The 13,482-nt window shown below is 39.0% G+C and overlaps 1 protein-coding gene across 8 annotated transcripts in view; it reads right to left on the reverse strand.

Moving 5' to 3' along the window:
* The window catches only part of PCLO (piccolo presynaptic cytomatrix protein), a 514,363-nt gene that overhangs the window by 136,396 nt on the left and 364,485 nt on the right, over positions 1–13,482 (reverse strand). For all 8 annotated transcript variants that reach the window (XM_073328639.1, XM_073328637.1, XM_073328638.1 and 5 more), the window contains exon 10: positions 10,962–11,087. In XM_073328639.1, coding sequence (XP_073184740.1) covers positions 10,962–11,087 — 126 coding nt within the window. The remainder of the gene's footprint in view (positions 1–10,961; positions 11,088–13,482) is intronic.

A 13,482-nucleotide genomic window follows, 5' to 3' on the forward strand; every position in this document is an offset into this window, starting at 1 on the left:
GATACTACACTAGATGGACGTCTGGTCTGACCTAGTCAGGAAATGCTATGTTTCAAAATTCATAATCATAATCATTACATTAAAAGCGGAGAGGCAATTTAGGTGTTGTAAAAAAAAATAAAGTATCTGCTCATAGGCAATGGTACTTTTAGAACCCAAGGAATATTTTTCACACTTCTCTTTGATATTTACTGGGACTTCTATCAATTATACCCACACAAATTACACCAGAATTTTCCCCTTGCATTATTAACATGTTGAAAATAAGAACATAAGAATGGCTATATTGGTCCATCTTGCCCAGTACAATAGAACCTCAGAATTACGAACACCAGAGTTATGAACTGACCAGTCAACCACACATCTCACTTGGAACTGGAAGTATACAATCAGGCAGCAGCGGGGACACACACACACACACAGAGCAAATACAATACAGTACTGTGTTAAATGTAAACTACTAAAAAATTAAAGGGAATTTTTTTTAAATTTGACAAGGTAAAGAAATTGTTTCTGTGCTCGTTCCATTAAGATGGTAAAAAGCAGCATTTTTCTTCTGCACAATAAAATTTCAAAGCTGTATTAAGTCAATGTTCAGTTGTAAACTTTTGAAAGAACAACCATGACGTTTTGTTCAGAATTACAAACATTTCAGAGTTATGAACAAACTCCATTCCTGAGGTGTTCATAACTCTGAAGTTTTACTGTATCCTGTTTGCCAACAGTGGCCAGTGCCAAATGTTTCAGAGGGAATGAACGGAACAGGACAATTATCGAGTGATCCATCCCTTCTCATCCAGTTCCAGCTTCTGGTACTCAGAGCATGGTGTTGCGTCCCTGACCATCTTGACTAATAGCCCTTGATGGACCTATCCTCTGTGAACTTATCTAATTCTTTTTTGAACCCTGTTATACTTTTGGCCTTCCCAGCATTCCCTGGCAACGAGTTCCAAACCATTCATGATTTTATATACATCTATCTAACTCCCCTTACTCATCTGTTTTTGAAGATGAACTGTCCCAGTCTTTAATTTTGATTTTTGCCTCCTTTGATTTTTGGTAAACAGGTAAAAGCAAATATTTCAACTGCTTCTTTTTCATAAACAATTTTTTTTAAAAAACTGGTTTAATAAAAATGATGGTGTCAACCATGGAAAGAGGTTTTCTACTATACAAATACTGGAGGGGGGTGGTTAGCTATATTTTTTATTAGTCAATGACAAATTATTATTAAAAACAAAATTAGGTTAATAAAACAAATTGTCAGAGTAAATATGAGCCAAGTTCTTTATTTACCTTGAGCAAATTAAATACTCCAGATTTGATGTCCTCTGTATTGTGCTTTAGGAATAGAAATTTCTAAATTTCACACCATAGTATACATTTTGCAAATTGTTTCTCCAGATAAATAAATACTGCATTCCAGGAAGCAAGTTGCCTTTGCCCATCATGGACAAGATTCTGATCTCAGTTAGGCTGCTGTAAATCCAGGGTGACTTCATTTACTTTAGTGGACGGTTTCAGAGTAGCAGTCATGTTAGTCTGTATTCGCAAAAAGAAAAGACGTACTAGTGGCACCTTAGAGACTAACCAATTTATTTGAGCATAAGCTTTCGTGAGCTACAGCTCGCTTCATCGGATTTAGAGACTAACCAATTTATCTGAGCATAAGCTTTCATGAGCTTTCATCGGATGCATCCAATAAAGTGAGCTGTATCTCACGAAAGCTTATGCTCAAATAAATTGGTTAGTCTCTAAAGTGCCACTAGTACTCCTTTTCTTTTTACTTTAGTGGAGTTATTCTGGATTTACACTCGTATAATTACCATCAAAATCTGGCCATTATACAGCAATGGAGGTGGAGTACATGTCTTGCAGCAATTTGCTGCATCAATAACTCTCATAGTAGGAGTAAGTGTAAGAAGCCTACATCCTAGTAGCTGGTGGTGTGAAACATGTTGGCAAAAAAGAAAACTATAGGAATGACAAAATATCATCCTCCAAGGGACAGTTACAGGGGAAGAGAAGAAGAGGTAAATAAAGAAGAGGATACAATAAATATCTCCATAGAAAACAGATGTGCTGTTTTACACTGGAACACCATAACTCCAGACTTCTCTGTGGATCTTTCAAGAACTATTGAATAAAGTGGCTACATGCTGTTTGTTGGCCAGAAAACCATAAAATTGTCTACAGTTATAAATCTTAGGGATACTGTGCCTTTGAGAAGCCTAGAGTAATAACTAAAATGAAATGAACAACTATTCACTCTAGGCCACCCTTTCAATCAGCACTTTAATGCATTATCCCCCTCATTTTAAAGTTTAAATGTCTTCTACCATGTATGATATGCTATCTCAGATGAATTATTAATCTCATCCAGAAACTGCCTGGGGTTCCATACATATTACAATTAGTTTGCAATAAAATATGATAATCCAGCTCTGAGGTGGCATTTGGCATTCTTATCCTGGCATTTTTTTAAAATCCAAAGCAGTTATTTGTTCAGTAAAGGTAAAGATGTTGTGGGCATTCCTTGGAAATAGTAGAAGGCCCACACATTGCTGCTCTTGTCTTTAAACACTAGTTGATCACTTCAATTGTTTTCTATCTTCCCTTCTTATGTGTCATGATAATTGAAAGGAATGTGCTTAATTGTTGTGGCTGTCCATATGTTCATGTAAACTTTCTGGGCAAGAATTTGTGTATGAACAACTTTACTAGTTTTTCTGAATCATTTCCTGGGATGATTAAATTTTTAATAAACTTTGAAGCAGTAAAATTGCTTCTAACATTTCAAATTATACTAGCTGCCTTATTAGGCTAGAAATTATTAAAGAAAGCATTTGGGTATTAGCAAATGTTGAAGCTAATATTGTATCAGGATTTAATATAGTTGGATGCTAAATTCTGCTCTTGCATACATACATGTGGCTCCCATGGACTATCATGGGATTTACCTAAGAGTCTATGGGGTCAGAATTTGGCATCATAACCATATATCACTCAATGTAGTATAACAGAGAGCTTTTTACTAACACTGGAATATATTGTCTGATTGCAAGCTGACAGCTCAGACAGTAAAAGATCACCATACATTACTTTGTATTAATGGGATCAGAGTGAGTACTGGAGTTCTCTTTTTCATATTATTATAAAGTGTTCAGGAAGAGCATCAGTCCAAAGACTTCTCTGCATGGAAAGTTGGTGTGTGGCAGGTTGGGCTGTAAAATCTACAGTGCTCTTGCCTGCTACACACCAACTGTTTTGTGGACCCTGCGACTGCTCACTAAAAGTGCTGTAGTGCGCTTTGATGTACTGCTGTTTCAACAAGCTGTTTCAAGCAGCAGTAGATCAGAGCACACTTTGAAACTTGTAGTGAGCAGCAGTCAGTTAGTGTGAGGCAGGTTAGCACGCTATAGGTTTACATCTCACTTTGCTGCACACTAGCTCTCTATGTAGATAAGCGTTAACACAGCTTGATGTCTCAGTACATCAATTTGTTGCTCGTTTGAGACCTCTATTTCCCCCCTGCTGGGTATTATTTACTTTATTAAACACTCACTATTCATGGCTTCATAAGCAAAAGATGGAGCTCCTGCCTGGAAGAGTCAGATCCTGCAACCAATATGCATGGATGGATACACCATCCATCCAGAGTCATATTAAAGTCACCTATGTACATACAAGTGAATGGGCCTCTGTAGAGATATATACATGGAGTCAATTGCAGGACCGGGGCCTAAACTAAGATATTCCTAGTGATTATTGCAAACTATAGTTTAATAAGTCCCTGAAATGCAATGAAAATAAGAACTGGGCTCAAAGGGAAATGGAAGTTCTCAGAACCTACCAGGATTTGGCCCTTACACTTTTTTATACTCTTCTTGTATTCTCTTCTTTTGATTTAAATATAATTATATTATCCTATACCACTGGTCTATAGAGTTCCTGTCTCTTACCCTCCACCCACACCTCGTGTAAACTTTATAAAGGATATAACACATGCAGAGTTAAAGCATGCATCACATCATGTATCCATTAGAAAGTGTGCACCCTGATATCAATTGATAAGGCCAAATTTTTCAAATGAGTTTGTTAATGTATCTTATACTCTAGTCTTTATTTATCTGTCAGGAAGGAATTACATTTTACAATCACACTGTTTTTAGCCTCCCACCGAAAACCAGGCTATGAGTACAATTTCAAAAGAGTATCAATGTTAAGCATTGATAATTTGAAGCAGTTTGAAGCTTATGCTCAAATAAATTTGTTAGTCTCTAAGGCGCCACAAGTACTCCATATCTTCTTTAAGTATAGCCAATACACTACACCAGTAGTCAAAATGATCTAACTATGTGTAAGCGGACTGTTGCCCCCTTACTAACATTCAGTGGGGGTGTTTTAGTTGCTAGCTCCCAGTACTAAAAAGGGGGAAGGGTTGATGGGGAATCAGGACCCTGAGACTGACGGTCCCCAGGAACAATGGGGAGAGGCCAATGCTCCAGGTCAGCCTGAATGACAGGGCAGGCAGGCTAATCAGGGAGTCAGGAAGCCAGGGAGGTACTGTCCTCCATGTCAGACAAAGTGGGGCCGAGCTAAGGAGAAAGCAGGGGCCCAAGCTGAGCTGGGGAGCAGAGCTGTGCCAGTTCCAGAGGGATCAGAAAAGCAGCCCAGAGAGAGCAGACCCTGTCCTGGGAGCAGAGCTGCAGCCCCAAAGCTAGAGGCACAGTCCAGAGAGAACAGACTTGACCTGGGAGCAGAGCTGCAGCAACCAGAGCCAGAGGGGCCAGAAAAGCAGCCGAGGAAGCAGGTCAATGCTGGGAGCAGAGTCACAGAAGCAGCCTGCAGAGCAGACCTGTCCTGGGAGCAGAGCTGTAGCAACCAGAGGCAGTGGGGCCAAAAAAGTAGCCCAGGGAGCTGGAGGCAGAGCAGCAGCAGCAGCAGCCGTGCAGAGACAGAGTGGTGGACCTGGGGCTGGAGCAGTCCGGAGCTGGCTGCGGTGAGCAGCTGTGGAGAGCGAGGGGGAGCCTGGGCAGTGGGCCCAGCAGAGGGAGATGCTTCAGCCAAGAGGCTCTGCAGGCCAGGCGTGGATTGTAACCCTGACAGGGTGGGGGCGACACTGGAAAGAAGGGTCCTACCACTTAGAGCCTGAGAGTGTGTGGCTACCACCAGAGCAAGTGTCCAACCCACAGCATCCCTACAGCACAGCCAGGGCCGGAGAAGGAGGCCTGGGACTTACAAGGAACAGACTGTGAACTGCCCTGACATTCCAGAGATGCTGTTTGTGATGTTCCCTGCCACAGAGCAGGGTGATGTGTTTCCTTTAACCTTTCCCATTTTGCCTTATTCTTTTAAAAATTAATTGTTGATTAAATAACTTGCATTTGCTTTAACTTGTATGTAATGGTCAGTGGGTCAGAGAAGTGCCCAGGGCAGAGAGAGTACCCCAGAGTGGGGACACCCTAGCCCCTGTCCTAGGTGACCACAGCAGGGTTGGGGGTTGAGCCCCCCAGGAATCCTGGGCCTAGACTTGTTGGGGTTATGAGGACTCTGGAAGACAGGAGAGTGGAAGGGGAGGCCACTGGGTAAAAGAAGTGGGAGCAAGGACTCAGATCCTTTCGCTAGCCCACTTCACCAGGGTAGTGCAGAAGCCAGGAAAGTTCCCCACAATAGCAGGACTATTCCCCTGCTTACATAAGCAGAAAGTTTGAAGTGGCAGTATCTATCCAGTTTTAAGATACCAGGCTTTAAAGTTAGACACTAATCAGAATGACGAGTCAGGGTAATGTGGTGACTTTTAACTTAAAAACAGTTTGTACATTTTTTCATCTAACTGTTTAGAAATATTCTCTTTTGCCTTCAAATAAACCTAGTGATTTTCATGCCAAAACCAACCTTCCTAGCCAAAATTGCAAGGGTGATAAATGTAGGCCTGATCATAGAACATGCTTGAAGCAATTTAAAGGAAATTCCTAATGCGGTTTTCTGAAAGTATTTATATGACTTTTCCCCTTTAATCTGTCTTTTAAGACATTCATTTTATATATTAATTTACATAATTTTACATAATTTTATAATATACTGTAACAACTGATAATGGAACTGGAAATATGAAAAAGTAATTTTATAATTACAGCAACATAAAATTAAGAAAAGAGGAATTGTCATGCCAGATCAGACCATTGTTTCATGTAGTTCAGCATCTTCTCTTGGTCAGTGGCATGTAGCAGATGTTTCAGAAGAAGGTGCAAGAAACCCTGAAATGGGCAATTATGGAATAACTAGCTCATGGAAGAAGTTTCTTCCTAAGTCCTCTCAGTGAGTGATTGCCTTAAGTTGAGCCATTTTAGAAATGTCTTTGTTTTTCTCCACTTCCTATCTCTCTGATCTTGAGATACATAGGAAACATAAAAAGAACAGGAGTACTTGTGGCACCTTAGAGACAAACAAATTAATTACACATATTGAATCTATTTCCTTACGTTAAGTATCCTCACACCTTCTTGTCAACTGTCTAAATGGGCCATCTTGATTATCACTACAAATATTTTTTTCTCCTGCTGATAATAGCTCATCTTTACTAATTAGCTTCTCACAGTTTGTATGGTAACTTCCAACTTATCTGTATGTGTGTATATATATATCTTACTATATGTTCCATTCTCTGCATCCGATGAAGTGAGCTGTAGCTCACGAAAGCTTATGCTCTAATACATTTGTTAGTCGCTAAGGTGCCACAAGTACTCCTGTTCTTTTTCGGATACAGACTAACACGGCTGCTACTCTGAAACCTGTCATAGGAAACATATTTGACCTGGACTCCAAATTAGTCTTTGGGAAAGATGGATCTCAGCAAAATTGTTCTATAAATTGCACAAATACATGGCTTGCTGCTTCTCAGCCTATTAATAGCAGCAGTTTGTATTACCTTCTATCACAGGGCGTGCTACAGAAAGCAAAACAATGGCACTTCAGTTTCATAGTTAAACTCACTCTGTAAAAGCTTTTGGAAAAAATGACTGTGTCCATAACCCAGAAAGATGCTTTTTTAAAAAAAAGATGCTTTTTTGCCCTGCATTTTATAATTAAGAATACACCAGGGTGATTTTAATGTAGATTTTCCTCTTTAAAAAAAAAAAAAACTTTGTTGTACAGTGACTCTGGAATGATCCTGCTCTCAATTCACTCAAGTAAGGCTATTCAGAGGTAGTAACTGATTGTGTATTCCTCGTTTTCTGGGTGCCTGACCTGAGACCATGGCATATGATTTGCAGAAGCTTTGAGCACTCACAGCTGCCACTGAAGTCAATGAGAACTATTCTTTGAAAATATGAAGTGCTATAAAATGCTAAGGACTCTGAAAAATTCCTAAGTGTCTCAAATTGGACACCCAAAATTAGAAAACACTACTGATGTAAATATGTGTGCCTCAGTTCCCCATCTGTAAAATGGGGACAATACCACCCTATGAAGAACAGGGTATTCTCAATATAAATTAATTAATGTTTGTGAAGCACTCAGACACTAGAGTGATAAGCACCACAGAAAAGACCAGGAGGACATTAATAATTCTATCTCCATAGCAGGGTTTGAACTGTTTACAGTAAACAAAGCCTAAGGTCACACCTTGCACAATAAGGATAAAACAAAATATTGAATTAATTAACTGAGCACTGTCTATTATGTGCATGGAATGAAACTGGGGTCCTGTGGAAAAAATATTATGGGATCATGTAATTAAAGACTGTATCACAATACATATGCATGAGAGATGCTCAGGCAATCTTTGTTGGGCATTTCCTAATTTTTGAATGTTTGACTTTGCAATTTTAATAATTTTTGTGTTTGTAATATAGATATACATACATATAAATTGTAATTCTTTTTGTAAATCTTGTGACTGATCACTTTTCTCTCTTTCTTTTTTTATAATTAATACATTCAATAAGTATTATATGCACCCCTCAAAACAATAACAGGTGGAAGATTACTGAACTGTCTCTATCAACATGAAAGTGAGTTCAGACATGTGTCTATCAAACTGTGACAGTAGCCGCACTTGAAGGTTCAGTGGAATCAGCTTTCCACTTCCAGTTTCTGTGACACCAATGAATGATGAATCAGAGCTATTTTTGAACTCCTGGAGCAATTCAAGATGAGAGAACCCAGAAAGACTGGCGTTTCCTAATCACTACTGCAGATACACCTAATAACATTAACAGATTCAAAAAGAACATACAAGCAAGATGCATTGTAATATACTGACTTGTGCATATATTCATCACTTTCTTCCACTGGAGGGAATTTCAGACCTGTTCCAGTACTTTCAGGTTCCTGCACCACAAGAGCTTATGGAAATATTGCTCTTTTGTAATGAGTGGAGGCCACATTCCTGGAAAGGCTGGTGAGTCATGATTTCTGTTCCTGATGACATTTGTGTATGCTTAATTGATGACTATGGAGTATGTACAATAATAGGCAGCCACGAATCATTACAGCACCAAAGTGAATCATGATTGCTATACAAATAGATTGCTGATCAAAGAGCATTAACATTTGCAAATAACCATATGCGTAAGATGTGCACCTCCCTTCTCATATGTGATGAGACAGAGAGACTGAAAAACATACAAGGCTAAGTTCTACTCTCAGGCACCAGTACCAGTAACTTTGTTGGACTAATTCTGGATCCACACTGTTCTACCAGCAAGCAGACGGTGACCCACAGACCTTACTACAAATCAAATACATATTAGCAGATTTAGAAGTTCAGAAAACAAAATCAGCATTAGCCACATGTACACCTGACCAAGAAATGCAATCGTAGCAGAGCCAGATAGTCTCTGCAGATGAACAATAACCTTTTAAAACAACATAAAAAGTCACTTGGCAGTAATTGTAAGATGGAGCAAGATATATTTTCAGCAAGTTACGATGAATGGGAGGTGTATCGAGTGGGTGGGCATACCCTACTAGAATGCTCATTTTGACCCTGATAGGGAATAGATTACTCAGTAGCAGTGAAACTATATTTCCGTGCTGTTCCAAGGGCTGCATTCTGTTCTCAGCAATAGTGACACAAATGCAGTGTAACTCCATTGATTCTGAGGGAGTTATGTCTGAGTTATGCTGCTATAACTGAGTCCAGAACTGAGCTATTAAGGTCAATTTAAAATATGGCTGTTCCGATGATGCAGAGGGAAAGGGAAAAGAGGAGATAACTATTTCATTAATCTGTTCATCTAGCCATGGCAATGACACACAGTGGTAATGACAGGAGAATTCAGATGAACAGTCACTTGGTTGGACACTGTCTGCTGGACATAGTAAATTCAAACTTCTCCCTAACACAGCTGAAAACATCAATTAATGATATGTCAGGAGCTATTTTAGAACTCTATTCCAATAGCTGTTCACAGCAAAAGAGCCCAGAAGGCTAGTTTTCTGCTCAGCACAGTGAGTGGATTTTCACTCATTAAGTGCCTCTCCTGATTCCCAAAACACTCCATATTGTGGGCAATATTGCATTGTTGCTTCCTAATCATCCTCTGGATTTCCAAAACCCATTTAGTTAAGGAAATAGGCACTTCAGTCATATCTATGAAAGACCATTTTTTATGGGTGGAAGGTGTAAATATTTGTGGGGAAACATGAACAAAGGTAGGGCCAGATACTTTAACATATATTCAGACTCAGGACTTGTCTACACAGCTGTACAGTTTGGACTACAGGGATCTGAGTAGCAGCACACATCAAAGTATTGCACTGTAACTCCGCATGCGGATGCTGTGGACATGAACTAAGAGGTTCCTAGTTCATATTAATGTAATCCTCTTCAACCAGTAGTCCGATCTGTAGACATGTACCTTATTCCATGACTAAGCCATTGAATGCAATGGAACCACATGCTGAATCAGGCACTAATTCAATATATCAATGGCAGAATCAGGCCCTTAGTAAAAACAAAGAGAACATTTTTTTGTCACTGAGCAATTCCCTCATTAATCTTTAAATTTACTTTGAAAATAGAACCTTTGCCTTATTTACGGCCTACAAAGTATTATTGACAAAGAAAATAACAAGCATTTTAAAACCAAAAGGTACAACAACAAATTTGGGTTAAATTCTATTCTTGGTTATTCCCAGAGCGTATTGAGATGATTCTTTTTGTAAATACATTCTCTGCTCAGTTTACATGTTTGCAAAATGATTGTGAATCAATCCTGATTCCTGCAAATATATTTGTTGTTCATGTACCAAAAAGTTTATGTGAACAAATTTCAATCTGTTGGGAAAGGAGGGTGTCGAGAAGGGCTCACTTTGACTATTCAGTCTTCTTTATTTGTGGTCCTTTTTCTGCTCTGGATGACTGATTTTATTTTAAACAGAACAACAACAAATGATGATGAATTCAGAGAAGGGAACTCTTGTCCAAACATGAACATTGTTTGCAGATGAATTCAGGTACTCATATGAAGAACAGCCATTCCTCAATTGTTTGTAAGAAGAAACGCCCATTTATGGGAATGTTCAAAGAGAGTGTAATAAGCGGTAAGAACATTGTCAAACTAAACACAGAATTCAAACAAATATTTGCAAGTACTGTTTTGAACTCCTGAAACTATATCAGTATATTATGTACAGGATGTACTGGCAGTGGCGGGGGTGTCAAAATCAAGGCCAAATCTTTCTCCATTCTGTCGTATACATTCTCCACTGGTGTAGGGGACATTAAAGGATCTTCCACCAGGATCTGATCATTGAACAGTCCAAATGCTGCTTTAAGTCTCATTGGAGAGGGGTTTGGGCCTAGAACTGGGGAGCTGTAATTGACTCCCTGATGCCTTCCACCCTGCCTTTGCACTGAATGCTGCCCTGGAGAAAGAATGAATGTAGCCCACAAATCATGCAATAGAACATTCCTTGGGTGCCAGTTTTTGATGAGACCTTTATCTTACCTTCCATCAGCTTCCCTGTCTGCTCTGCATTGCCCCCGGGAAGGATCTTGGCAATGTAGGCTCCAATTTCTCCATTGTTCCCTGGAATTTCTTTCCCACCTACAACTCGGATTCCCAGTCCATTGCCTGCAATCAAAAGAAAGAAACAACTGGGTATGGGCAGAGACAGAAATATTGGATATTTGTCTGAAGAGAAGTGAGGACAGAAGACACATCACAAGCTACGTAAAGGAAAACAAACACCTACAGCAGCTTCTGAACTTGAGCATGGAGATTAATTTTACTATCAAAACCACACTGCCCTTGCCAATAGAGAATTCCTCTAGTGGAAAGGGAACATGGGCCTGCTGAATTCACAAAAGGAGAGGCTCCCAACTCCCAAGGTGTTGGAGATACAGAGAAGGGCATCTCTAGCTCTGCGGAAATGGAAGCCATCTGCATGGGTGTCTCCTGTCTCCCTGGTGGATTCCCTCCCCATAACAGTATGGTTCAGTCACTTTGTAACTTAGGAAAAATGTTAGAGCATTATGGAAAAGTTCCCCAAGTTCCCCAGATGTAATTGCTGTATCACTGAAGCCACAGACCCAACCTCTCTCATAACACTAAAAATATACTCTAAAACCTACTCTGTGTACTTCTAATAACCACAACGTACTGCAAAATTGTTAATTAGGATGGCAGATATACGTACAACAATCCTTAATTTGAGACAGCAAATGCACTTAGTTTTATTACATATCTAAAAAAAATACATATAATTTAGATGAACACATGATAGCGGATCTTGCAAGAGTTTGTAAAGAGTGAGTGTGAGAGAACTGTGAACTGCAAATATACTGTCTTTGGAAGGTACTCTCACTTTTCTTACACATTTGCTTTTACATCAAAGAATATTATCAGAATATAAGAAATCTACAGTCATATGGTGTTGACTTTGGTGGTGATGTTAAGTAGAGTTGGGTGGGAAGTGGTTTTCCTGCCAAGTGACAGTTTTTAAGATTTCAAATATTTTTCTAGTCCTGAATCAGGATGGAAAGGTCAGGAAGGTCAAATTCTCAAAAATTTTGGCTAACTGATTGCCTGAAAGAAAAAAATAACCAGATTGGGTCAATCAAAACATTCTGATTATTTCAAAATGTTTCATTTCAATTTTGACCTTTTTAAATAAAATTAAATTTGTTTGAATTTTGAAACAAAAAGGCATTTCAACCTGGAACATGAAACTTTTTGTTTCCAAAATATCGAAACCTGATATTTTGACTATTTCTTCTTCTTCTTTTTCTTCCTTCTTCCTTTTTTTTTTTTTTCCAAATCGGGATGTTCTGACCTTTTCCCACAAACAGTTTCAGTTCTGATGAATCTACATATTCTAACTAAACAAGCATTTCAACCCTTGGTAATTAATTCAGATAAAAATAGGATATTGTAGTAGATTGATGAATCTCTGCATCTAATGTTAAAATAATACTTGCTAACGTCTTAAAAGTTATTAAGTTGAACATAGTGGAATAGAATTTGATTATTTTCAGTAAGCAATAAACAAATCACAAAATCATCATTTTCAGAAAGTTGATAATACTCTGTAAAAACATTTAGGAGTTTGATGGAATTTAGCACCATTCTGGATTAGGTAGTATATTATTATTTTCTTTCTTTATATGAATGTATAGTAAAATAAAATGCATCAATCCCGTGCTCCTCTGTGAGTTTTACAGAAATTAAAGATTCAATCCTTAAAACAGATGAGTACTTCACATCAGGCAGGTTATGGGAACCATCTGTAACTTAATCAAGTGAAAATACACCACCCTTAAAGTCCACAGAAGCAAACAGATGGGCTTTGCAATGTGCCCTGAAGGGTCAATAGAGATGATCCCTTTCAGACCCTAACTGGGAGTAACTTCCAAAGCTGAAGGCCCTTACAGAGAACATCATGCCGGCAGCTCCCTCTCTTAAATCAAAGCTGTGGCAGCATAGCACAGGGAGAGAGGTCCTATCTCAAATAAACAGGCCTCAATCCATTTAAGCCATCTCAAATAAACAGGCCTCAAGCCATGTTATTTATTGCCCAGTGAATTCATGAGGGGTCACTCCACTGATGTCTATCAGCACTGGATCAGGACCATAGAGTTTTATGCATCAAAATCAACACCTTACATTTCACCCAGAAACATGCAGCCAGTGAAGATCCTCAAGTGCTGTTGTAAGGTGCTAGGGGTGGGACATCCACACTTAACCAGGGTTGTGAGGAAACTGGAATTTCCTTCCCGTGGAAAATTTTGGAATTCTGAAAATATTTTCATTCTGAACTGGAAAAAAAATTGGAAATGTGAAATTTTCTGCAGGAAGGAAATGTTTGAAAAATTCTTGGCTGGCCATGTAGCAAGCCAGTCTAGGTAGACTGGGAGCTGGGCACCCTGACAGGCAATTCCAAAAACTGATCAACTGGAAATTTTTCTACCAGCTTTACACTTTACACAGGCTGCCCCATACCATACCAGATGCATTTTCTGAACAGATT

The sequence above is a fragment of the Lepidochelys kempii genome, chromosome 1 (assembly GCF_965140265.1).
Source record: "Lepidochelys kempii isolate rLepKem1 chromosome 1, rLepKem1.hap2, whole genome shotgun sequence".
In the NCBI taxonomy this organism is placed as follows: domain Eukaryota; kingdom Metazoa; phylum Chordata; order Testudines; family Cheloniidae; genus Lepidochelys; species Lepidochelys kempii.